The sequence below is a fragment of the Stegostoma tigrinum genome, chromosome 13 (genome assembly GCF_030684315.1).
Source record: "Stegostoma tigrinum isolate sSteTig4 chromosome 13, sSteTig4.hap1, whole genome shotgun sequence".
Lineage (NCBI taxonomy): Eukaryota > Metazoa > Chordata > Chondrichthyes > Orectolobiformes > Stegostomatidae > Stegostoma > Stegostoma tigrinum.
Window position 1 is genome coordinate 11446737 of NC_081366.1, and position 25824 is coordinate 11472560.

General features: G+C 43.4%; 2 protein-coding genes across 5 annotated transcripts in view; one reads left to right on the forward strand and one right to left on the reverse strand.

Annotated features, from left to right (window-relative positions):
• mgat4b (alpha-1,3-mannosyl-glycoprotein 4-beta-N-acetylglucosaminyltransferase B) overlaps positions 1 to 6425 on the reverse strand; it is a 233648-nt gene extending 227223 nt beyond the window's left edge. The window contains exon 1 of one of the 3 annotated variants that reach the window (XM_048543637.2): positions 6168 to 6425. In XM_048543637.2, the coding sequence (XP_048399594.1) occupies positions 6168 to 6258 (91 nt within the window). In that variant the 5' untranslated portion in view covers positions 6259 to 6425. Of the gene's footprint in view, positions 1 to 4831; positions 5082 to 6167 lie in introns of those variants that run through there. The other 2 variants (XM_048543635.2, XM_048543636.2) reach the window with 2 other exon arrangements.
• A 550-nt stretch (positions 6426 to 6975) lies between these two features.
• Positions 6976 to 25824, forward strand: part of sqstm1 (sequestosome 1) — a 55779-nt gene continuing 36930 nt past the window's right edge. For both annotated transcript variants that reach the window (XM_059650562.1, XM_059650563.1), the window contains exon 1: positions 6976 to 7663. The gene's annotated coding sequence lies outside the window, so the exon portion shown is untranslated. The remainder of the gene's footprint in view (positions 7664 to 25824) is intronic.

Sequence of the window (25824 nt, forward strand, 5' to 3'; positions counted from 1 at the left end):
CAACTCAAAAGGATACACAAACCTAACAATGCCTATTTTTTTCAAAGCAGCACATAGCATTAAGTATAAATATTTGAGTTCAGACTTGGAGATACAGGGAAAGTTGAGATACCATCTTCAACTATTTCATTAATTCATGTTGAAAGCAATGCAGAAGAGAATCAGACTGAATCCCAGCAACTGAAAAATGTCCCTTTTCACAATCTGCCCCTCCTCAAAGACAATGTGACCATGCAAACACAATCCATTCACTCAGCTGATGAATGTGCCTTCCATTTTCTGGGTCGAGAGATGGGGGTTGGTTGTGTGTGTGTGCGCGCGCACGCACACAGTCTGAGGAATAAGGCTAGATATTCAAGCGAGATGTTAAGAAGCACTTCTACATGCAAAACGTGGTACAGGCTTGGAACTATCTTCCACAGACGGCGGCTGATGCTAGATCAGTTGCTAATTTTAAATCTGAGATAGATAATTTTTTGTCAAGTATTAAAGGGATAGGGGCCAAAAGCTGGTATACAGAATTAGGCCACAGATTGGTCATGATGTCGCTGAATGGGATCAAGGATCCTTTTCATATGTTCCTATTGCCAATTTTCAGTATACAGAACAGAACTTGCCTGGGTTCGGTCCATTCCCTGCACAAGTAAACAAATCTAAACCAAATCATGTCACCAATTCAACAACAAGTATTTAGTGTCTCTGAAGTAGCAAAACATCACAGGATGATCAACAGCTTGGTCAAAGACAGTGCAATAAAGGAAGTGGATGAGTGGTGGGGAGAAAAATGTAGACAGGCTGTGAAGTTTAAGGAAGGATTCACAAAGTTCAGGACCTCAGGAGACAAAGGCATACCTGACAAGGCCCTGTGGTTAAACTGGAAATAACCATGATGTCATAATAGTCTTATTGAATGGCAGACCATAAAAGGGAGTCGTGTTCTGCTCATATTTCAGATGCTCAAGGAAATAAAGAATAATAAAAGACTTAGAAAAAGTGAAACCTGCTTTCATCACAGGACATTATAGGATTATTTGAGACAGAGATTTAAAATTTTGAAGTAATGGACCCAGTCACTGGAAACAGACTACCTCCAGTGATACAGGGATTTGAAGAAAACGAACAAGTGTGTAAGACTTAGGCTGAAAAGCAACAGCAACATTTTGCTTTACATCAATGGCAGTGTAGCTGTAAAATGCATTACTGAGTTGGTGACTAAAGTAGACAGCATGTCTACATTTAACAATGGCTGGCTGAACTAAAAAGAAAGAATAAGATGATATGGATCAGGACAGGAAGCCAGGCACACATCATTTTAATATTTATAATGAAAACATGCCATTGCACAATCACATCCAACTGAGTTTGACACATATTTAAGGTTGTTTTTAGCATTACATCGTGTAGTAAAATGTACTAGCCCTAAATGTAACCCCTGAATGGGCCTATACATGGTAACCACCATCTGTACTGCTGGGTCAGACAGACATATTTTCAAGTGAGAAATGTTTATGTAATTCTAACTAGGCAGCCATTAAACTGCAACTGACCTGGAGGTACCTGTATCATGTTTGCACAACACGAAAATTCAACACAGTAGCAACATCAATCAGCTGAAGTGATATAATTGAACAATCAATCACAGTTTATATAAATTAGGAATCAAAACTAAAGGGATGAAAGCACCTACTGGGGAAAAAAAAAATCAAATCACTACCACAGTTTTAGTGTCATTTGGCAGCTTATTTCCAACAGCAGACTGCTACAGAAACTAATCCTGTGTTTATCAGGGTAGAGAGAAAACCCATCTCTTTGCTCCTGGCACTCAGTGCAATTCCAAAACCTTAGAGATCAGTTGGCTTGATGGAAGACTGCTCAATGCTTGCCAGAAACCACCCACTGTAAAGATCAAAAGAAATATGGCCTGTCTGACAGTCCTCTACAGAATTACGACTACAGCAACACCAGAAGTCTTGCTGGTGCCCAAGCCAGGCTTTCTTGTTTGTACTAAGGATGCGGCTGTTGCAGCTGCACTAATCCAAAGATCATGCATGGGGCTGTCAGCAGAGATGTCTCTCGCACCACTTATCATACAAACTTTTGGCCAACCAATGATGTTTTGCTTTAAAAAAAGTTTACTAATATTAATTTGACTATTATTTCCAGAAGTCAAGAGAGGATCTCGGGGATAAATTTTGAATGTCTCTTACAGGTACAGCAGATCGTACAGAAATCACTTGATTTTCACCACTAAAATTAACAGGACTGAAAACTTGACAGTTCTGAAACAGGTAAACAGCTCTAAACATATTTGTCACATCTGGAGTAGAGTTAAAATTTGTCCCAGGGCTCTTGTGTATTGGTAACGTTCTTACCTCTAGGCCATACAGCCTAGTTTCAAATTCCAGCTACTTTGGACATGTGAATAAGAAGTCTGATCACAGGTTGATTAAGAAAAACTGTCCTAACTCCTACTTTTAGTTAACTTCTCGTAAAAGGAATACAATTGAATTTTTGATCTGATACATTTTCAACATGACACATAATAACAATAATAAGCAACTATCTCAAAGACCTAGACTAGTTGTGGTAAGAACAGCGATATGAAGTCATTAATATATAAATCATACATCCAAGCTGTGAGGGGTGTGTTACATTCTCCCAAATGCAGAAAGTCAACAAACAGATCACAATGCTCATGTTTCTCTCCTTTAATATATTTCAAATAATACTTAGATGCTTTTCTCTCAACAGGAACATTCATTATTGAGTAGAATGGGTGACAAAACATTTCAGTAGTGAAATATCTCCTGTTACCTAAAAGAACAAGGTGGCTGAAGAAATCAAAAGTAAAGTTGTCAGTTATATTTTTGTTAGTTGATAATCGTAACATTTTTCGAATGCACATAGCTGAGTCATAAGAGATTTTTCTATCTTTTTCAAATTGAATGTGCACACAGATGGTGGTAAGGACAGGGCACTGATGATCACTTCATTATGATTACAAAACATACAGCAGCACCAAGATTCTGGTAGAGATGTTGGATCTCCAAGGTGAAGGCAGTAACAGAGGACAAAAATGACTGAGGTATGGTGTGCGTTTGGGTTGGAGGGAGCAATACTTTGAGACATTCTATGCATTTTTCTCCAATAGTATCAGTAAAAGGTGAATTAGGTTAGTTTAATAAATATGTCCACGAAGTAGTTTTGCATACATTGTAGTAAAACATTTTTTACTACAATTAGTAAGTGTGGCTGAAGCAGTGTCCCACACCAATATTTGAGGTTGACCAGAGACTTCAATCGGTCAACATTGCTTTAGAATGATACTTCACAGGAGGATCATCCTGTTCATTATGCCCAAGCAGTTTCTTTGAGAGCTATTAAGTTAGTCCCACATCCATGTCAATTTTTCCCCCTTCAAATATTTATCACAATGCTTTTGGATTACCCTTCAAGATTCAAGGGAATAATACAAATTTATGCAACCACTTAAGAAGATGGGGAGCAAATAAAATAATAATTTGTGTAAAAGAGTCAGGCTGATAAAGTTTGAATGTGTGAAACTAAGAATGAATTTATACATTATTATTGCTAATGTTTTAGGTTTTAAAAGAAATTTCAGCTATAAACCGTTGAAGTTTGGTTTCCTGATACGCAGCAAGGACACTACAAAATGCAGTGCAGGATACAATTGATATCCCAACAGAACACTAATACCCCATAACAACTCATCTTTCATTACATAAACAACACACAAGGGAATAATATTGGTCTTTAATCTTTCAACTTTAAAATGCAAATAATGCTGGCATATAAATTCAGATTTGATTCCAGGAATCAGCTCTAACAAATTCCACTCTATCATATTGCTTCTCCAATGACAATCTGGCTGTGCGCAGTAAACGAGTAACCTTAAGAGACATTTTTTACAATATCAGAAAGTTACAGCATCCAAGAGAGTCAGCTGACGGAAAGAAATAGCAGCCTGAAATATTAAACTGCATTAACCAATATCATTCAAATACAGACAGACTACATATATTTACAGTTCTCAGTTTTTAAGTGAGATTAAAACTTCGGCTCACAAACTTTAGTGCATCAGAAATATGTTCAGTATTGGTATACTGAGAGGAATATCTGTTTAACGTCTTGTCAACATGACAAGAGTGTATTATTATAGAAAATTTTGCATGCTAATAGACAGAAATACAAATCATATCATAACAAATCAATGACACACTTGGACATGCACCTGGGTCCTCTGCTAAACCCACCGAGATCCATGCAAAAGTCTACTGCTTAAATGGCAAGACAACTTCAAAAACTATTGCAGCAATTCGCGGAGGCTTCTTCAACAGCAATACCACATCTACATCATTTACAACCTAGGAGCAAACGTGACAGTCACACACAAAAAAAAATCACCCCCTTCAATTTTCCCTTAAAGTACGTACAATCTTTATTTGGAAACCTAACTGGTTGATGGACCAAATATTCTGGTAAAGCACCCACCCAAAACCCTACCCCTGAAGTCCATACACCTGTCATTGTAGGTGTTTCTACACCACATGGACTATAATAGTTCAAGAAGGAAGCCAGCACCATTTTACCCATGGCTATTGGGAAATGGGTAATTAATGCTGAACGTAGAGGGACGTCGACACCCCACGGAAAATTAACAAAAATTAAGTTCACTTACAGGGCCCTAGTTATTAAAAAGCATAGCGAAATCGAACGCAATATTTTTTAAAATTGAGCCTTGAAAATCATTACGGGAAAAAATAGGCGGAGATTAAATGGTGGGGTCGTACAGACAAAAATTCTAACTAACCCTTAAAAAGACAAACACTTCGAAGCTTCGTCATCTCATCTGAGGTTCGTAAATCCAACATAAAGCGTCATTTCAATATAAAACGAAGGAAGCCGTTTCTTCAACGGAGGCGGGGAAAGGATTAGCAGCGGTTTGGAGTTCTTGTACAAAACTCACATCATAAACAAAATAAAGAGATAGCATGAACTGCAAAGCTGGAATCAGAGTCAACACAGCGCGGAGCTGGTGGAATACAGCAGGTCAGGCAACATCAGAGAAACAGGAAAGTCGACGTTTCGGTCCAGGACCCTTCAGCAGAACTGGGCTCAACGATACAAAACAAATGTGGTCCCAAAACGGAAAGCGATTCCAACAGCAACAAAACAAAACGGTGCTCGCTTAGAGCACATCCAAAAGGATATATCCGATGACATAAATTACTATGGTTTGTCGCTAGTGGCGTCACGTTTTGTAAAAAGGGATCTTTTTAAAAGAAAAAAAAGCCGACTTAAAGTTAACATTGAAACCCAGGTTGGAAACATTGTAATTTGTCTCAACATGACTGTAAAGCAGCGCAGAGAATTAACATGAGCCAAATCACAAATCTGATGGAAGTGGATAGTGTTGTTCCGAAATTAGGAAAAAATACATTGGGAGGGGAAGAGAAAGATAACCAGGAGATGAATGACAAAAAGAAAAACACTTTAGTGTTGCCATTGAACTGGGAGTGGTTTTAAAAAAAAAGACATCCCAGAGGGACACTATGGATCCACTGCTCAGTGCTGACGGAAACACATGCAATCCGTGTTGTTTATTTTCTGGGATAGCCTTTTGGCCAGATCCTTTTGGGTTCCCGCAAAAGGCTTTTGCATCGCACCTAACAAAAAAAAGGGTGTGGGGGGGGAAGCAAAGATCTGGAATAAAACATGGAAGCACATCACAAATAAACATGTGGTTATTCGTGGGGTTGGGGGGTAAAATAAAGAGAATAACTGGGGTATTGTTAAAGAAGGCAAATGACTTCTGTATCCCACTTAAAAAAAGGGAAAAGTCCGGCATAAAATATTTAAAAACCATCGCAAACAAATACATTCCCAAGGTGTTGAAATAAAGAGAAAAAGGGGAAATCACTGGGGGGGGGGGGATTGAAGAATAAGGAGGGGTGATGTAGGGAGGGAAGGAGGGGTGATGTAGGGAGGGAAGGCAGGGAGATGTAGGGAGGGAAGGCAGGGAGAGCTGAAGGGTGAATGGGGATGACGGGTGGTGAACTAGTAAAGCAAGCGGCTGCTTTTGGACCATTTAATTACTCCCTCACATCCAGCTCCCTCTCTCTCCCTCGAGGGTCTCCCTCTCTCACCTTTCTGAGCGGAAAACGCCGCGTACCAAGACACGGAGACCACGCTGCACAAGACCACAGCCGTCAAAACAGTCCCATTTCGGAGCCTCATCTCACCGGGCAGGCATTGTTTAGCATTATTCTATTATCTAAAGCAAGCCTTCCATTTTTTTTTCCCCTCTCTCGGGGTTGTGTCACCAGGACCCGAGGCTCCCGCTCCTTCCAGCACCGCTTCGCTCGCACTACTTCCCCCACATACACACGCCGCGGATTGTATAGCGGCGTCGGGCGAGAACGCAATACGTCGGCCTCTCACTCCGCGAATGGATATCAGGTTCGCGGGGGCGGGGCGAGTAGGAGGCGGGGCTGTGTGTGGAAACGGGGTGGGTGTGTGGGGGAGGGGAGATTGAGTTAGAAGGTTTGGGGTGGGAAGGCGGGGCTTTGTGGATGGGAGAGTTAAGGGGAGAAATGTGCAGGGGAGGAGAAATGTGCAGGGGAGGAGGAGGGTGGGGTGATCCTGAGAAGGGGGCATGAGACAACAAGCTGAATGAGACGCCCGCATCAACGGACTGCGCAGAGCTAATGGGAACTGCAGATGCTGGAGATTCAAAGTGTGGTGCTGGATGAACACAGCAGATGAAGGGTCTAGGCCCGAAACGTCAGCTTTTGTGCTCCTAAGATGCTGCTTGGCCTGCCGTGTTCATCCCGCGCCACGCTTTGTTCTCAATGGACAGCGCATGCGCGTTTCCCACGGGCGCCGGCTACCCGAAAGGCGCGCGTGAGCTCCCCGCCCGCTGAGATGGAGGGAGGCGGAGCTGACGCGAGAGCGCACGCGCACCAGCGACGGCCCGCCTCTTTGAAATGTGTGCGAAGCAGCTGTCAGTCGGTGGGAGCGTCGATCACAATGTAAACAAAAACGATCTGGCCTTGAAATAAAACCCTCGTCGGTAAGCTTGAGGAGGCAGCTGGAAATCGACTGTCGCGTGGGGATGAGTGAAAATGGTTTTGTGAGAGTGTAAAATGATCTCCCCGGCATGTTGCTGAATTGACCACTTGGCCTTTGCAGTATCCATGGCAACCAAGGATGGCGACTGAGGGGAAGTGTTTCGTCTTTTGGTGTTAATTTCTTTTGCCTTGGAAATTAAAACGTTTTCTTCATTTTAAATAGCCATTTTGCCTCAAGTGGCACCATATTTGAAGAAAAGTGTGTATTTATACAGAGGAATTCAGGATTGCACGGTGCCCCAAATCGCTTTTACAACCGGTGAAGTATATTTTGTTGAAGTTTGGTGATCGATATGATGAAAGGGAACAGGGTAGTCCATTTATGCACAGCCGGATCCCATAAAATGAAATTCAGATGATCAAGGAGCAGGTTTTTTTTTCATTTGGTGGTGTTTGAAGAAGTGAAAGACAAAAAATCTCCAGATGCTGTACTCCAATGTAGACGAACAGGAGCCCGGAAGAACACAGCAAGCCAGGTAGCAACAGTAGGACATGTGAAGCCAACGTTTCAGGTATTACCCTTCTTCATGTGGTTAAATTGTGAAATGGTTCTTGCTTATTTTAAAAGAATGATAACTCTTAATTAAAGCAAACAAGCGCTTCGACACTTCAAATTAATGTTACATTTCAAAATCGCATTCCTTATAATTTTAACTATGGTTGGACATTATTGAAAATTAAATGCCTTTTTACTTCAGTTTTGAATCTTTTGTCTTTCATAATCCCACTACTCACAACTATTCCTCCCTGCTCTTGTTCTAGCCCTCTTGAAATGAATACCAGCATCACATTTATCTTCCTAAATGCCAACTGAATCTGTATGTCAACTTGAAGAGAATTCTGAACTAGGACTCCTAATTCCCTTTGTGCTTCAGATTTCTGAAACCTTTCCCCATTTAGAAAATAGTCCATGTCTTTACTCTTTCTACCAAAGTGCATAATCTCAGATTTTGCCATGTTATGTTCCATCTGCCACTTCTTCGTCTACTGTCTTAGATTGTCCAAGTCCTTCGGCAGCCTCCACTACTTCCTCAACATACCTATTCCTCTACCTGTCTTTGTGTCATCTGCAAACTTAGCAACATTGCCCTCAGTTCCTTTGTCCAGATCGTATAATATATAACGTGAATAGTTGTGGTCCTAACAATGACCCCTGCGGAATTCCACTAGTCACTGGCTGACATCCTGAAAAAGACCTCTTTATCCCTACTCTGCATACTGCCAGCCAGCCACCCAATCCTCTATCCATGCCAATACCTTGCCCCTTTCAGCCATGGGCACTTATAATATTTAACAGTCACCTGTGCGGTGCTTTGTCAAAGACTATCTGGAAATCCACATAAAACACATTCCCTGGCTCTCCCCGGTTTAACAAAGTATAATGGATGGAGATGATCTGATGTAAAGACAAGGATGGTGGAGGAACTCAGCAAGTCTGGCAATATTATTGAAGAGAGGAATGCAGTGAATGTTTCAAGTCCAATATGACTCCTCTTCAGAACTTGGATGACATAGAGGATCAGTCCATGATCATTACTGAATGGCAGAGCAGACTCAAAGAGCCTTCTGATTTCTATATTGTCTTTTTCTATGTCTCTAGTCATTTATGATCCCAGGGATAAAGGTCTTGTCATATGAGGAGTGGTTGAGGATTCTGGATCTATACTCAATGGAGTTCAGAAGGATGAGGAGTAATTTCATTGTAACCTAGAGAATACTGAGAAGCCTGAATAGGGTACACATGGAGAAGATACCTCCTCAAGTAGGAGGACTAGGACCCAAGGGCACAACCTCAGAGTGAAGGAATGAACACTTAGAACTGAAATGAGGAATTTCTTTAGCTAAAGGGTGGTGAATCTGTGGAACTCATTGTCGCAGAAGGCTGTGGAGGCCAAGTTATTGAGTGCATTTAAGACAGGTAGGCTCTTGATTAGTACGGAGATCAAAGATTAGTGGGAGAGGCAGGAGAATGAGGTTGAGAAACATATCAGACATGATCCAATGTTGGAACAGACTTGATGGGCCAAACTACCTAATTCTGATCCTATATCTTACAGTCTTTTGCTTTGGTTCAATTCGTGTCACCAGTTTTTGCAGACCATAAAATGTCGGAAAATTAAAGTTGAACATCTTACTTGAAAAGCAGGTTTGGGAGGCGGGATGTGGTGGCTCACAGGGAAGAAAGACTTGGCAAGTATACATCCGAGCATGATTTGCATTTTCTAATGAATGTGGTTGATTAAATCAACCAAGAAAACTGGAGAACCTATTGTTTGTTCAGAGTATTAATGTTCTTGGTGAGAACTAAATTAAGTACTGTAGTGTTTCAGAATGATCTATTTAGCAAGCTGTAAAATTAACCAGCGAGCAGAAAATGAGTTTATTAGCAATTAATTGTTATCTAGGTTTATTGTGAAGCATGAATAGACTCCAGTAGAGTGAGGAATCATATTTATAAGGACAATAACAAAGTTGCTGGAAAAGCTCAGCAAGTCTGGCAGCATTAGTGAAGGAAAAAAGAGTTAACGTTTCGGGTCCGGTGACCCTTCCTCAGAGCATGCTTACAAGTCCACTTGAAGGAGCACTCTCAGGTATGGCAAAGATTGTAGCACTGATTTCCAACTGAATCTGTGACTATGCAGAGGATACGATATTCAGTGCTCCAGTTCTGCTGATGGTTTAATTTGAAACTGTAAGAAATCGGAACAAGCTTAGGCATTTGGCCCATTGAGACTGCTCTGCCATTCAACAGGATCATGGCTGATCTGACCTTCCTCCTGGCCTTTTCCCATAACCCATGATTGAACTGATCAAGAATATATCCAACACAGCCTTAAACATATGTAAGGATTGATTCTTAACACTTTGAGGGAAGAAGTTCCTCCTCATTTCAGTCTTAAATTGGCATCCCTTTCTTCTGAGGCTATGCTTTCTAGTCCTAGACTTTTCCATGATGCTAAATATCCTCTCAGCGTTTATCATAGCAAGTCCCTTAAGAATCCTATGTTTCATTGAGATCACCTGTTATTTTTTTGAAAGTCCAGTGAGCAGAATCCGAACCAGTTTGCTTTTGATCATATAAGACAATCGCTGCATACCAGGAGTCAGAGATAATGGGAACTGCAGATGCTGGAGAATCCAAGATAACAAAGTGTGGGACTAAATGAACACAGCAGGCCAAGCAGCATCTTAGGAGCACAAGAGCTGACGTTTCGGGCCTGGACCCTTCATCAGAAAAACAAAAAATACCAGGATTCATCCTAGTTAACTTTCTTGCAACTGCCTGTAATGAAATGATATCTTTCCTTAAGTAAGGGGATGAAAACAACTCCCAGAGCTCCAGATGTGGTCTCAGCAGTATCTTGTAGAGGTGCAGTAAGACTTCAAACCCCTTGAAATTAGGACCAGCATTCCATTAGCCTTCCTGATTACTTGTTGCACCTGTTGCAGCTTTCTGTAGTTTCTCTCCATTTAAATAATTCTGTTTCTTTGTTCTCCCCTCCAAAATGAACAACTTCACATTTTCCCACATTATTCTCCATTTGGCAACTATTTGCCCACTTACTTAACTTATCAATAGCTCTCTGTAAACTGTTTGTATCTTCTTACAACCTGCCTTTCTGTCTTTTTTTAATGCCGTCTGCAAATTTGGCGTAGTGCATTTACTTCATTAACATATTTTGAAAGCATTTGTGGTTCCAGCACTGATCCCTGTGGAAGCCCACCGGTCACAGGTTATCAACCTGAAAAACAATTATGCCCATTCACTGTTACCTGCCCGTGAGGCAATTCTCTATGCATGCCCATATGCTATCCAATACTGTGGGGTCTTATGACTTAACCTTTTGTGAGGTACCTTGTCATCTGCCTTCTGGAAATCCAAATACAACACATCGGCAGTACCATGTAAATAATACATAATAGCCTGAGGATCCACTGTTGGATTTCTGGACTGTTGTGGTTGTCAATCTCAGCCTACATGACAGTAGACCAACTGTGACCTGTGTAATTTTTGCCATAGATAGGATTCTTTGCCATGTGTGTAAATTCACCCCATAGTCGTCTGTTCTTCAAAAAAAACTCATGTATTTGGTGCTTTTGATATAGTAACATTCTTGAGATGCTTCAGCAGAATGACTAATGAAGGGTATTCCTAAGTTTGTGGTGTAGACCACAGAAAGCATGGCCAACATAGTGTAGAAATTAAGATTGGGGATGCAAAAATCATCCTGAGATCAAATGTGGATGAAGATTGTAAACACATTGGCTTTGTTGCAGTGGTAGATGAAAAAATGGAAGGGTCAGGGGCATATACTTGGGAGACAGTGGAGATAAGTGCAGAAGCAGAAAGATGAGCCATTGAACATGATCGCCTCGCTATGATTAGATAATAGTGGAACCAGGAATAACTGAATAGACTACGGCTTTTTATTTCTGAAAAGCGAAGGCTAATGGGTGACCTGACAGAGGATTTCCAGATAACAAAGTGTGGAGCTGGATGAACACAGCAGGCCAAGCAGCATCTCAGGAGCACAAAAGCTGATGTTTCGGGCCTAGACCCTGCATCAGAGAGGGGGATGGGGAGAGGGTTCTGGAATAAATAGGGAGAGATGGGGAGGCAGACCGAAGATGGAGAGAAAAGAAGATAGGTGGTGAGGAGTGTATAGGTGGGGAGGTAGGGAGGGGATAGGTCAGTCCAGGGAAGATGGACAGGTCAAGGAGGTGGGATGAGGTTAGTAAGTAGGAGATGGAGGTGCGGCTTGAGGTGGGAGGAAGGGATGGGTGAGAGGAAGAACAGGTTAGGGAGGCAGAGACAGGCTGGTCTGGTTTTGGGATGCAGTGGGGGGAGGGGATGAGCTGGGCTGGTTTTGGGATGCGGTGGGGGAAGGGGAGATTTTGAAGCTGGTGAAGTCCACATTGATACCATTGGGCTGCAGGGTTCCCAAGCGGAATATGAGTTGCTGTTCCTGCAACCTTCGGGTGGCATCCTTGTGGCACTGCAGGAGGCCCATGATGGACATGTCGTCTGAGGAATGGGAGGGGGAGTTAAAATGGTTCGCGACTGGGAGGTGCAGTTGTTTATTGCGAACCGAGCGGAGGTGTTCTACAAAGCGGTCCCCAAGCTTCCGCTTGGTTTCCCCAATGTAGAGGAAGCCACACTGGGTACAATGGATACAGTATACCACATTGGCAGATGTGCAGGTGAACCTCTGCTTAATGTGGAAAGTCATCTTGGGGCCTGGAATGGGGGTGAGGGAGGAGGTGTGGGGGCAACTGTAGCACTTCCTGCGGTTGCAGGGGAAGGTGCCGGGTGTGGTGGGGTTGGAGGGCAGTGTGGAGCAAACAAGTGAGTCAGGGAGAGAGTGGTCTGTCCGGAAGGCAGACAAGGATGGGGATGGAAAAATGTCTTGGGTGGTGGGGTCGGATTGTATATGGCGGAAGTGGTTGGAGGATGATGCGTTGTATCCGGAGGTTGGTGGGGTGGTGTGTGAGAACGAGGGGGATCCTCTTAGGGCGGTTGTGGCGGGGGCGGGGTGTGAGGGATGTGTTGCAGGAAATGCGGGAAGGCGCGGTCAAGGGCGTTCTCGACCACTGAGGGGGGAAAGTTGCAGTCCTTGAAGAACTTGGACATCTGGGATATGCGGGAGTGGAATGCCTCATCGTGGGAGCAGATGCGGCGGAAGCGGTGGAATTGGGAATAGGGGATAGAATTTTTGCAGGAGGGTGGGTGGGAGGAGGTGTATTCTAGGTAGCTGTGGGAGTCGGTTGGCTTGAAATGGACATCAGTTAATAGCTGGTTGCCTGACATGGAGACTGAGAGGTCCAGGAAGGTGAGGGATATGTTGGAGATGGCCCAGGTGAACTTGAGGTTGGGGTGGAAGATGTTGGTGAAGTGGATGAACTGTTCGAGTTCCTCTGGGGAGCAAGATGCGGCGCCGATACAGTCATCAATTTAACGGAGGAAGAGGTGGAGTTTGGGGCCTGTGTAGGTGCGGAAGAGGGACTGTTCCATGTAACCTGCAAAAAGGCAGGCATAGCTGGGGCCCATGTGATCTCATAATCTCCCCTTCCCACATTGCATCCCAAAACCAGCCCAGTTTGTCCCCTCCCCCAACTGCATCACACACCAGCCCAGTTCATCCCCCTCCCCCCACTGCATCCCAAAACCAGCCCAGCCTGTCTCTGCCTCCCTAACCTGTTCTTCCTCTCACCCATCCCTTCCTCCCACCTCATGCCGCACCTCCATTTCCTACCTACTAACCTCATCCCACCTCCCTGACCTGTCCGTCTTCCCTGGACTGACCTATCCCCTCCCTACCTCCCCACCTATACTCTCCTCTCCACCTATCTTCTTTTCTGTCCATCTTCGGTCTGCCTCCCCGTCTCTCCCTATTTATTCCAGAACGCTCTCCCCATCCCCCTCTCTGATGAAGGGTCTAGGCCCGAAATGTCAGCTTTTGTGCTCCTGAGATGCTGCTTGGCCTGCTGTGTTCATCCAGCTCCACACTTTGTTATCTTGGATTCTCCAGCATCTGCAGTTCTCATTATCTCTGAGAGGATTTACAGAAGTAGTTTGAAGTGATAAAAGATGTAGAGAACATACTTCCACTGTTGGGAAGAACAAAACTAGAGATTATAAAGTTAAGACAGTCACAAATAAATCCAGAAGAAAATTCAAAAGAAATGTCTTTATCCAAAAAATGGTTAGAATCTGGAACTCATTATTGCAGAGAGCAATTGAGGGAATATATTTGATTCATTTAAGGAGAATTTAGAAGAAACAAACCATGAAGCTAGGAATCATGAGGGTGCAGAGAAGTTCATCTGGAACATAAATAACAGCTTGGAACTTTTGCACCAAATAGCTGCTTCTGTGGTGCATCCTATATGAAAGACGAACTGAGGACGAAGATTCAAAATAACCTTTACAGCAAGCTATAATGGATGATAAATTAAATGCATAAATAGTAAGTGAACTCTAATAAACAATTCAATTTTAGTGGATTTAAATATAAATTGTGGCAACATTTCTATCTGACATTTTCCAGTCAGAAGCTTTGACTTGTATTTTGTAAATTGGGATACAGAAGCAATCACAGTACTCTTTTTTTATGTCAGAGGACATTGACTACCCCCTTTGTTGTTTCAATTCTCAGTCTGTTGGTGGTTTAATTAATACAGTGCTTAATATTTTCAAACTAGTACAAAATGTGGAATACATGAACCAGCTTCATTAGCTTGCAAATAGATGTTTTGTCATCACAGGCCATATTACAATGTTTAACATTCGCTTTAAACTATGAAAAAAAGATTGAAGTATATTCTGTTTCCCTAGGATTCCCTGCACATCATGTTGTGAACCTTCACTTGATTGTGAAGACAACTACATGGCTTATTGTTTTTGGAAATCTGGGACACTTCAACCTCAACCCTGCACCTGCACTTTCCAAAAGCTGTTGTGATTGGGGTTAAATCAAAAATCTCAAGATTGAATCCAATTCTGGATTCAGAATTGGCTGACCCTTAGAAGATAAAGGGTGGTAATGGTCAGAAATTATTCAACATGGCACTCAGTTATGAGTGATGCACCACAAGGATCTGTTCTGGGTCCTCTTCTATCTGTGATTTTTGTAAATGATTGGATGAAGGAGTGAAAGGGTGGAGTAGTCAGTTCACGGACGATATGAAGGCGGGTCAAGTTGTGGAGGGCTGTTCTAGGTTACAAAGGGACATTGATAGGATGGAGAGCTAAGCTGAAAAGTGGCAGATGGAGTTTAACCCTGAAAAGTGTGAGGTGATTCACTTTGAAAGGACAAATTTGAAAGCAGAATACATGGTTAATGGAAAGATTCTTGGCAGTGTGAAGGAGCAGAGGGATCTTGGGGTTCAGGTCCACAGTTCCCTGAAAGCTGCCACCCAGGTGGGTAGAGTTGTTAAGAAGGCGTATAGTGTGTTAGCCTTCATTAATAGAGGGATTGAGTTCAAGAGCCATGAAGTTATGCTCCAGCTATACAAAACCATGGTTCAGCCACATCTGGAGTATTGTGTCCAGTTCTGGTCACCTCATTATCAGAAAGATGTGAAAGCATTGGAGAAGGTGCAGAGGAGAATTACCAGGATGTCGCCTGGAATGGAGGGAAGGTCTTAAGAGGAAAGGTTGAGACAACTAGGGCTTTTCTCTTCAGGACAAAGAAGGATGAGAGATGATTTGATAGAGGTGTACAAAATGATCAGAGGTATAGATAAAGTGGACAGCCAGAGACTTTTTCCTATAGTGGAGGTAGCTATTACAAGAAGGGTATAGTTTTAAAATGAGTGGAAGTAGATACAGGGGAAATGTCAGAGGTAGGTTCTTTACTCAGAGAGTGGTAGGGACGTGGAATGCGTTGCTGGAGAGACAATAGACAATAGGCGCAGGAGTAGGCCATTTGGCCCTTCAAGCCAGCATCACCATTCATTATGATCATGGCTGATCATCCACAATCAGTATCCTGTTCCTGCCTTATCCCCATAACCTTTGATTCCACTATCTTTAAGAGCTCTATCTATCTCTTTCTTGAAAGTATCCAGAGACTTTGCCTCCACTGCCTTCTGGGGCAGAGCATTCCATATATCCATCACCCTCTAGGTGAAGAAGTTTCTCCTCAACTCTGTTCTAAATGGCCTACCCCTTATTTTTAAACTGTGTCCTCTGGTTCTGGACTCCCCCATCAACGGAAACATGCTTCCTGCCTCTAGAGTGTCCAATCCTTTAATTATCTTATGTCTCAATCAGATCTCCTCTCATCCTCCTAAACTCAAGTGTATACAAGCCCAGTCGCTCTAATCTTTCAACATATGATAGTCCCGCCATTCTGGGAATTGACCTCGTGAACCTACACTGCACTCCCTCAATAGCCAGAATGTCATTCCTCAAATTTGGAGACCAAAACTGCACACAGTACTCCAGGTGAGGTCTCACCAGGACCCTGTACAGCTGCAGAAGGACCTCTTTGCTCCTATACTCAATTCCTCTTGTTATGAAGGCCAGCATGCCATTAGCTTTCTTCACTGCCTGCTGTACCTGCATGCTTGCTTTCATTGACTGATGTACAAGAACACCCAGATCTTGTTTTACTTCCCCTTTACCTAACTTGACTCCATTGAGATAGTAATCTGCCTTCCTGTTCTTGCCACCAAAGTGGATAACTACACATTTATCCACATTAAACTGCATCTGCCATGCATCCGTCCACTCACCTAGCCTGTCCAAGTCACCCTGTATTCTCATAACATCTTCCTCACATTTCACCCTGCCACCCAGCTTTGTGTCAACAGCAAATTTGCTAATATTACTTTTAATGCCTTCATCTATATCATTAATGTATATTGTAAATAGCTGTGATCCCAGCACCGAACCTTGGGGAACCCCTCTGGTCACTGCCTGCCATTCCGAAAGGGACCCATTTATCACTACTCTTTGCTTCCTGTCAGCCAGCCAATTTTCAGTCCAAGTCAGTATTTTGCCCCCAATACCATGTGCCCTAATTTTGCTCACTAATCTCCTATGTGGGACTTTATCAAAGGCTTTCTGAAAGTCCAGGTATACTACATCCACTGGCTCTCCCTTGTCCATCTTTATAGTTACATCCTCAAAAAATTCCAGAAGATTAGTCAAGCACAATTTCCCCTTTGTAAATCGATGCTGGCTCTGACCTATCCTGTTACTGCTATCCAAATGATTTGTAATTTCATCTTTTATAATTGACTCCAGCATCTTTCCCACCACTGACATCAGGCTAACCGGTCTATAATTCCCTGTTTTCTCTCTCCCTCCTTTCTTGAAAAGTGGGACAACATTAGCCACCCTCCAATCCACAGAAACTAATCCTGAATCTATTGACCATTGGAAACTAATTACCAATGCGTCCATGGTTTCTAGAGCCACCTCCTTAAGTACCCTGGGATGCAGACCATTAGGTCCCGAGGACTTATCAGCCTTCAGACCTAACAATCTATCCAACACCATTTCCTGCCTAATATAAATTCCCTTCAGTTCATCCATTACCCTAGGTCCTTCAGCCACTATAACATCTGGGAGATTGCTTGTGTCTTCCCTAGTGAAGACAGATCCAAGGTACCTATTCAACTCTTCTGCCATTTCCTTGTTCCCCAAAATAAATTCACCCATTTCTGTCTTCAAGGACCCAATTTTAGTCTTAACCATTTCTTTTCTTTTCACATACCTAAAAAAGCTTTTACTATCCTCCTTTATATTTTTGGCCAGTTTGCCTTCGTATCTCATTTTTTTGTCCACGTATTGCCTTTTTAGTTATCCCCTGTTGCTCTTTAAAACTTTCCCAGTCCTCCGGCTTCCTGCTCATCTTTGCTATGTTATACTTCTCTTTTATCTTTATACAGTCCTTAACTTCCATCATCAGCCACGGCCACCCCTGCCTCCCCTTAGGATCTTTCTTCCTCTTTGGAATAAACTGATCCTGCACCTTCTGCATTATATCCAGAGGGTAGTGGAGTCAGCCTCCTTGGGGGCATTTAAGCAGCTATTAGATAGACATGTGGATGATAGTTTAAGATAGGGGTGGAGGTTAGATAGACATTAGATTTGGGGTAAAAGTTCAACACAGCATCGTGGGCCGAACGGTCTGTACTCTGCTGTACTGATCTATGTTTTACGCAGTTTACATTAGGCAATGGTATTTACAATAGTTCGTTTTAATGTAGATTTCAATGTAGTAAATTGTCCCAAGTTTCTTTATGAGAGTGTTATCAATCAAACAGATAGTTGGAAATATCCAAAGTCTGGCAGCAACTGTGCAGACAGAAATAGATTTAATATTTCAGGTCAATATAAGGACCAAAAGATGATGGTCACAGGAGGGGTTGGGAGTTTAATATATTGGGTTGGGTCCCTCCAAATGCTTAAGGGGCTTGTAAGAAGTTTCATTCACTACAAAGTTTCTTTCGTAAAGACAGAAGCAAAAAACTCATTTAGGTCTTCCCCTACCTCCTCAGACTCCACACACAAGTTCCCTATTGACCTATGCTAGCCCACCCAGGCGAACTTGTTGGTCTGGAGCAGTTGGTGTGGACCTCTCCTGCTGCTGATTAAATTCTGGCACTGCCAAGATGAGACCCTAATGGGGAAAGGAATTGCCCACTTCAACAGCTCAATTTATTCCCTGACTGGTATAATTGTGGCAGGCAGAGGACACCTGCTGGATTCAAGATGCTCACCTAGATGGGACTGTTGAATCCAGCTGTCTGCTATCCTGCACCACCTAGTGGTCAGTTAAACAGTGATAAGTGATAATGGGAACTGCAGATGCTGGAGAATCCAAGATAATTAATGTGAGGCTGAATGAACACAGCAGGCCCAGCAGCATCTCAGGAGCGCAAAAGCTGACGTTTCGGGCCTAGACCCTTCATCAGAGAGGGCGATGGGGTGAGGGTTCTGGAATAAATAGGGAGAGAGGGGGAGGCGGACCGAAGATGGAGAGGAAAGAAGATAGGTGGAGAGGAGAGTATAGGTGGGGAGTTAGGGAGGGGATAGGTCAGTCCAGGGAAGACGGACAGGTCAAGGAGGTGGGATGAGGTTAGTAGGTAGGAGATGGAGGTGCGGCTTGTGGTGGGAGGAAGGGATGGGTGAGAGGAAGAACAGGTTAGGGAGGCAGAGACAGGTTGGACTGGTTTTGGGATGCAGTGGGTGGAGGGGAAGAGCTGGGCTGGTTGTGTGGTGCAGTGGGGGGAGGGGACGAACTGGGCTGGTTTTGGGATGCGGTGGGGGAAGGGGAGATTTTGAAGCTGGTGAAGTCCACATTGATACCATTGGGCTGCAGGGTTCCCAAGCGGAATATGAGTTGCCGTTCCTGCAACCTTCGGGTGGCATCATTGTGGCACTGCAGGAGGCCCATGATGGACATGTCATCTAAAGAATGGGAACCGAGCAGAGGTGTTCTGCAAAGTGGTTCCCCAAGCCTCCGCTTGGTTTCCCCAATGTAGAGGAAGCCACACCGTGTACAGTGGATGCAGTATACCACATTGGCAGATGTGCAAGTGAACCTCTGCGTAATGTGGAAAGTCATCTTGGGGCCTGGGATAGGGGTGAGGCAGGAGGTGTGGGGGCAAGTGTAGCATTTCCTGCGGTTGCAGGGGAAGCTGCCGGGTGTGGTGGGGTTGGAGGGCAGTGTGGAGTGAACAAGGGAGTCATGGAGAGAGTGGTCTCTCCGGAAAGCAGACAGGGGTGGGGATGGAAAAATGACCTATCCCCTCCCTACCTCCCCACCTATACTCTCCTCTCCACCTATCTTCTTTTCTCTCCATCTTTGGTCCGCCTCCCCCTCTCTCCCTATTTATTCCAGAACCCTCACCCCATCCCCCTCTCTGATGAAGGGTCTAGGCCCGAAACATCAGCTTTTATGCTCCTGAGATGCTGCTGGGCCTGCCGTGTTCATCCAGCCTCACATTTCATTATCTTGGTCAGTTAAACAATATCAATTGATAGGTCAACAATCTCCCCTTCCGCCACTGCATCCCAAAACCAGCGCAGTTCGTCCCCTCCCCCCACTGCACCACACAACCAGCCCAGCTCATCCCCTCCCCCCACTGCATCCCAAAACCAGCCCAGCCTGTCTCTGCCTCCCTAACCTGCTCTTCCTCTCACCCATCCCTTCCTCCCACCCCAAGCTGCACCTCCATCTCCTACCTACTAACCTTAACCCACCTCCTTGACCTGTCCATCTTCCCTGGACTGATCTATCTCCTCCCTACCTCCCAACCTATACTCTCCTCTCCACCTATCTTCTTTTCTCCATCTTCGGTCCGCCTCCCCCTCTCTCCCTATTTATTCCAGAACCCTCTCCCCATCCCCCTCTCTGATGAAGGGTCTAGGCCCGAAACGTCAGCTTTTGTGCTCCTGAGATGCTGCTTGGCCTGCTGTGTTCATCCAGTTCCACACTTTGTTATCTTGGATTCTCCAGCATCTGCAGTTCCCATTATCTCTGATATTTTCTAACCAACTTGCTCAGAGTTGTTAATAACACATTTATGGAGTAGATAGGATTTGACCATGGACCTCTAGCTCAGACGGAGAGTCAGTTCCGCTGCACCACAAGAATCTTAGTATATCCCAGGTATCAAATTGTCCATAAAAAAATCTAAAGAACTGTGGATGCTGAAAATCAGAAATTGCTGGAAAAACTCAGTGGATCCGGCAGTATCTGGACAGAAAGCAGAGTTAACAGTTCGAATACAGTGACCCTTGTTCATAACACAGACCCTTCTGAACTTGAAATGTTAACTCCGCTTTCTGTGGTTAGTTATCTTAAAAATATTAAATATTTATACTGTTGACATTTTAATCAAAGTAAATGTGCAACAGCATGCATTTTAGATGCTTCATTAGTTGAAACATTGTCAGCTTTTCCCTTGTGCTAAATCTAATGGGGATGAGGGAAAAAAGAAATCTGAGATGAAAGCAGGAATGTTACAGGAGTTCAGCCATTGTATTAAATCAAACAAAATAAAGCACATGCATTTTTGAAGAAGGATGTAGACCCGAAACATCGGCTTTCCTGCTCCTCTGATGCTGCTTGGCCTGCTCTGTTCATCCAGCTCTACACCTTGTTATCTCCTGCATTTCTGTAAAACCTTTGACAACCTCAGGATGCCCCAAAGCACTTATATGGTGAATTAATTACTTTTTGAAGGTTAGTCATAATTGTAATGTGGAAACCAACACAGTCAGTTCGTCCATGTAAATTCCTGAAGACAGGATTGTTGTGATGATTAGAGAACTGATTTTTTTTGGTGATGTTGATAGCAGGATAAATAACAAGCCAGGACACGAGGGAGAACTGGGGTGTTTACTTAAACTAAAATCACAATTTTAAGTTATGTAAACCAGATCAAAGTTAAATACCTGAAGTTGATTCTTGTGAATAGTGATCTTCTGGAACAAGGTGCCATCTTGAGCATTGGTTACTGTGCTGATCAGTCGGTTTCATCAAACAAAAGCTAGACCTGCTATGGTTTGGTGGGCATTTCTGTTTCAAAAAGTATAAACCGCAAAGAATTCTGGGTCAGAGTAATCCCCTGTAGTAGTTTCAGTTATCTAGGTGGATTAAAGAGGAATTACCGCTGAACACCCTCCATACTGTTCTGGATCTTCACCTTGTTTCTTACTGTTCTCAGAGATGACATCATTTTTAAGTTAGGTGGAGAGTGTATACATTGTGATGGCAAGGTATTACAATCCTTTGGACAAGCTGAATTGAGCAGAGGGACTTTATTTGGCTGTAATTGATTATATGTTTTTATTCAATTAAACAACTTTAATGCAATGCAACATAATTAAAAGATCATTTTCAGGAAGAGGCAATTGTTCTCTTTAAAGGGTCTTCCTTTTGTGATCTGCTTTCACCCTTCTGTCTGAGGAAATTCCTGAGGATAAATGTTTTGCCAGGTATTGGAGGGCAAAAAAAGGGAGGCCAATTGGACTCTAACTAAAAATCAAATTATTCTAAAACTAATGGCTATAAATAACGATGGTTACTAATAAATCCAGTTGGGAATTTGAAATAATTATCAGAGCAAAGCAAATGTGCAACTCACCACCATGTAATATAGTTGAGGCAAACAGCATGAATGTACTTAAGGAGAATACCGAAAAGCAGAAGATAGAAAAGAACAGACACATGTATGTTGATTTTGAGTTACACAGTCATTTGTTTGGTTTTGTAGGCAATCTTCTACCATTTAAAACTTCTTGTGTTATTATCTTCATGGTCGTACTCAACTTCAAAGTGCAACAAAAATCTGAACACTCTGAAGTGGGTGTAGGAACAGAGACCTGGGGTGGACACTAGGAAGTTGTTTCTGTTAGGCGGGGAGACTAGGACCTGTGGGCACAGCCTTAAAATTAGAGGGGGTAAATTTAAAACGGAAATGAGGAGACATTTCTTCAGCCAGAGAGTGGTGGGCTTGTGGAATTCATTGCCACGGAGTGCAGTGGAGGCCGGGACGTTAGATGCCTTCAAGGCAGAGATCGACAAATTCTTGATCTCACAAGGAATCAAGGGCTATGGGGAGAGTGCAGGGAAGTGGAGTTGAAATGCCCATCAGCCGTGATTTAAATGGCGGAGTGGACCTGATGGGCCAAATGGCCTTACTTCCGCTCCTACGTCTTGTGGTCTTATGGTTATATATGTACAAATCATTGAAAGTTCTAGGGCTGCTTAGAAAAGTGTGTAAAGGCAAATGGAATCCTGTGTTCAAATAGTGTCATAACTCAACTGTATGTCCGCACCAATTATTAAGCCCACTGTTTGACTAGCCATCACAAATATGTAACAAGCCAGTTAAACAACCAAGGTGATCAATGTGCTTGACAGATTGCTGTTCAGAATAAAAATAATTTACAGCAGATGTTATTGACAGGAAAATATCTACACATTTATGTAAATTTTTTTCAAATTTTTAGCAAACTACAACAAAACAGATTATAATATCCTACAATATGACTTAAGCTTTTCCCCTTTCAAACCTCGAGCACACACACTCATTCACAAATAAGAGGCAAAACAAATGGTTTGACTCAAATGTTATAGGTGGAAGAACATAAACAGGAACAAACAAATTCTGAAGATCAATGTCCAGACTACAAGTGTAGCTTGAGTTATTTCTTATTGTTCTTCTGATTTTTGTAGAAGTTATGATTGATCTTCATTTCAGTAGCTGATTAGATGGTCCTAAGTCTTTTCTTCTTTTAGAATTCTTTCTTTAAAGTCTATTGGCTTTTTGCCTTTTTTACTCAGAGAGATGCTTCTTATTATATGCTTCCGACTACCTCTGTGTAAATTGTATTCGTAGGTCCGTAAAAGTCCTGCAGCCAGACCAGTTGGAAGGTTGACATTAGGCAATTTTCTTCTTAACTCAAAGACTTCTGGTGCTACTCTGTCTCATAGAAAACAAAGAACTGCGGATGCTGAAAATCAGAATCAAAATCAGAAATTGTCGGAGAAATTCAACAGGTCTGGCAACATCCATGGAGAGAAAGCAGATTTAACATTTCAGGTCCAGTGACCCTTCTCCAGAACTGATAGTAACTAGGAAAGGTTTGTGTATAAATGCTAGAGAAGGCGTGGGAGGAGGGGAGAAAAAGTAAATGATAGTGGAGATGGAGCCTGGATAGAGAAAATAAGACAGAGAGTTAGGCAGACAAAGGAATTTTATTTAAGTTCAAAAATATACTTTATTCATAAAAGTCTTTGTTTATGTACATTGATACAAAACCAGTTTGGTTCTGCACAGTTGCATATCAAGTAAACACAAAACATTGGAGTTTGACTATACACAAAAGCAAAGACCTCTCTTACAAATGCGATACTTATATTTATATGTATTCGACATACTAGGAGGATCCAATAACTGACGGACCCCCGTTTACCTTCCACAGGAAGATGTCAGACTGTGGTCTTTCTCCACTGTGCCTTGGCGGCAGCTGCCCCAAGCTTTAGTGCGTCCCTCGGCAGATTGTCCTGGACCTTGGAATGTGCCAGTTTGCAACACTTAGTTGGGGTCCACTCCTTGACCTGGAAGACCATCAAGGTTCTGGGCAGACCAAAGAACGTCATTCACCAAGTTAATGGTCCTCCAGGCGCAGTTAATGTTTGTTGCAGTGTGTGTCCCAGGGAACAGAATATAGAACTTAGAGTCCCACGTCACAGAGCTACTCAGGAAGAACCTCAACAAAAACTACTGCATCTTCCTCCAAATTTCCTTTGCAAAGGCACATTCCAGAAGGAGATAGTAAGAACTGTTGCTGCTGGAGTCAGAGATAACACATTGTGGAGCTGTAGGAACACAGCAGGCCAGGCAGCATCAGAGGAGTAGGAAAGCTGATGTTTCAGGTTGGGACCCTTCTTCAGAAGCATCCCGAATCAAAACGTCAGCTTTCCTGCTCCTCTGATGCTGCCTGGCCTGCTGAATTCCTCCAGTTCCACACTGTGTTATCCCATACTCCAGAAGGAGAAGTGTGACAGTCTCAACCCCAGCGCAGCCACTTTGAGGGCAGCATACGGTTAGGCAGACAAAGGAATTGGTAAAGATCAGCCTGGGAGAATAGATGCTAATGGAAATTGTTAGTGGCTGACAATGGGTTGCTTCTGGTAGCAGCCTGTCTGATCTCAAGGCCTGGTGTGTGGGGGTGCAATAAGGAGATGGGAGAAGGTGCTCAGGCCCTGAAGTTATTGAACTCGATATTGAGTCCAGAAGGTTACAGAGTTCCCAAGTGGAAAGTGAGGTGTGGTTCTTCCAGCTTGCACTGAGCTTTGCTGGAGCACTGTAGCAAGCCCCAGATAGAAATGCTAGTCAGGGAACACAGTGGTGTGTTGAACTGGCAGGTAACTGGAAACTCAGGGTCATTTTTTGGTTTGCCACATTCTATCGGCAATCACCTGGTCTGCAGTTTATCTCCCTAGTGTAGAAGAGACCACATTGTGAGCAATGAATATAGTTGGCTAAATTGAGTGAAGTGCAGCTAAATTGCTGCCTTATCCAGAAGATGTGTCTGGGACCTCAGATGTTGGTTGGGAGGATGGAGGGTGCTTTTGGGAGTGGAGGAGGAATAGACCAGGGTGTGCCTGGAACGGTCCCTGCAGAAGGCTGACTAGGGAGGGGAGGGGAATTTGTGTCTGGTAGTGGCATCCTGCTGGAGGTGGTGGAAATGGCAGCTGATGATCCTTTGTGTGTGGATTCTGGTGGGATTGTAGGTGAGGGCAAGGGGGACCCTATCGCAGCTTAGCTCCTTCCAGCTCAGCGAGCAAACTTACATCCAGAACATCAACCTGAGCTACAAATCTTCTCAAAACTCGCAGACCCTATCGCAGTTGTGAGAGAGAAGACAGGGAGCGGGAGCCAAAGTGCAGGGAATAGGTTGAAAATGCCTGAGGGTCCACTTAGCCTCGTGGATGAGGAATCCTCAAATAAGGAAGAAGGCGGACATTTCAGAGACTCCCTTGTCAAAACTGGCATAATCAGGAACAGATGCGATGGAGACAGAGGAACTGGGAGAATGGAATGGAGTCTTTACGGGAAGCAGGGTGAGAGGATGTGTAGTCAAGTTAACAGTGGGGAGTTGGTGGGTTTGTAGCAGATATTTGTGGCCTGCCTATCTCCAGAAAGGAAAATAATATTAAGAGAGGGAATGAAGGAGTCAGAGATGAACCAGGTGAAGGTGAGAGCAGTGTAGAAACTGGAAGTGAAATTGATGATTTTTTTCCAATTCTGGACATGAGCGATGTCATTGATGTACCAGAGGAAGATTTGTGAGTGGGGACCAGAGTAGGACTGGAACAAGGAATAGTCCACATACCCCACAAAGAGACAGGCATAGCTGGAGACTATGTGAGAGGAAGTCAAAGAGAGGTGAGACAAGATGAGTTCTGTGGAGAAGGCAGAAATAATGGGTCTGCCCCGGCAGTTCTGTTTGTGGATTTTGGGAAAGAGGTAGAAGCAGGCTGTGCAGGGTTTGGAGGCAGTCAGTGGGGGATGGAATCACCACATTAGTGAGATTTAATTATTTAAGTGAGAATGAAATTAGTGACCATTGTAGACGAAATGCTCTGGTGTTCCATTGTGTGATCATGGTCCAGGGGGAGATAGAAGGAGGTGCCTG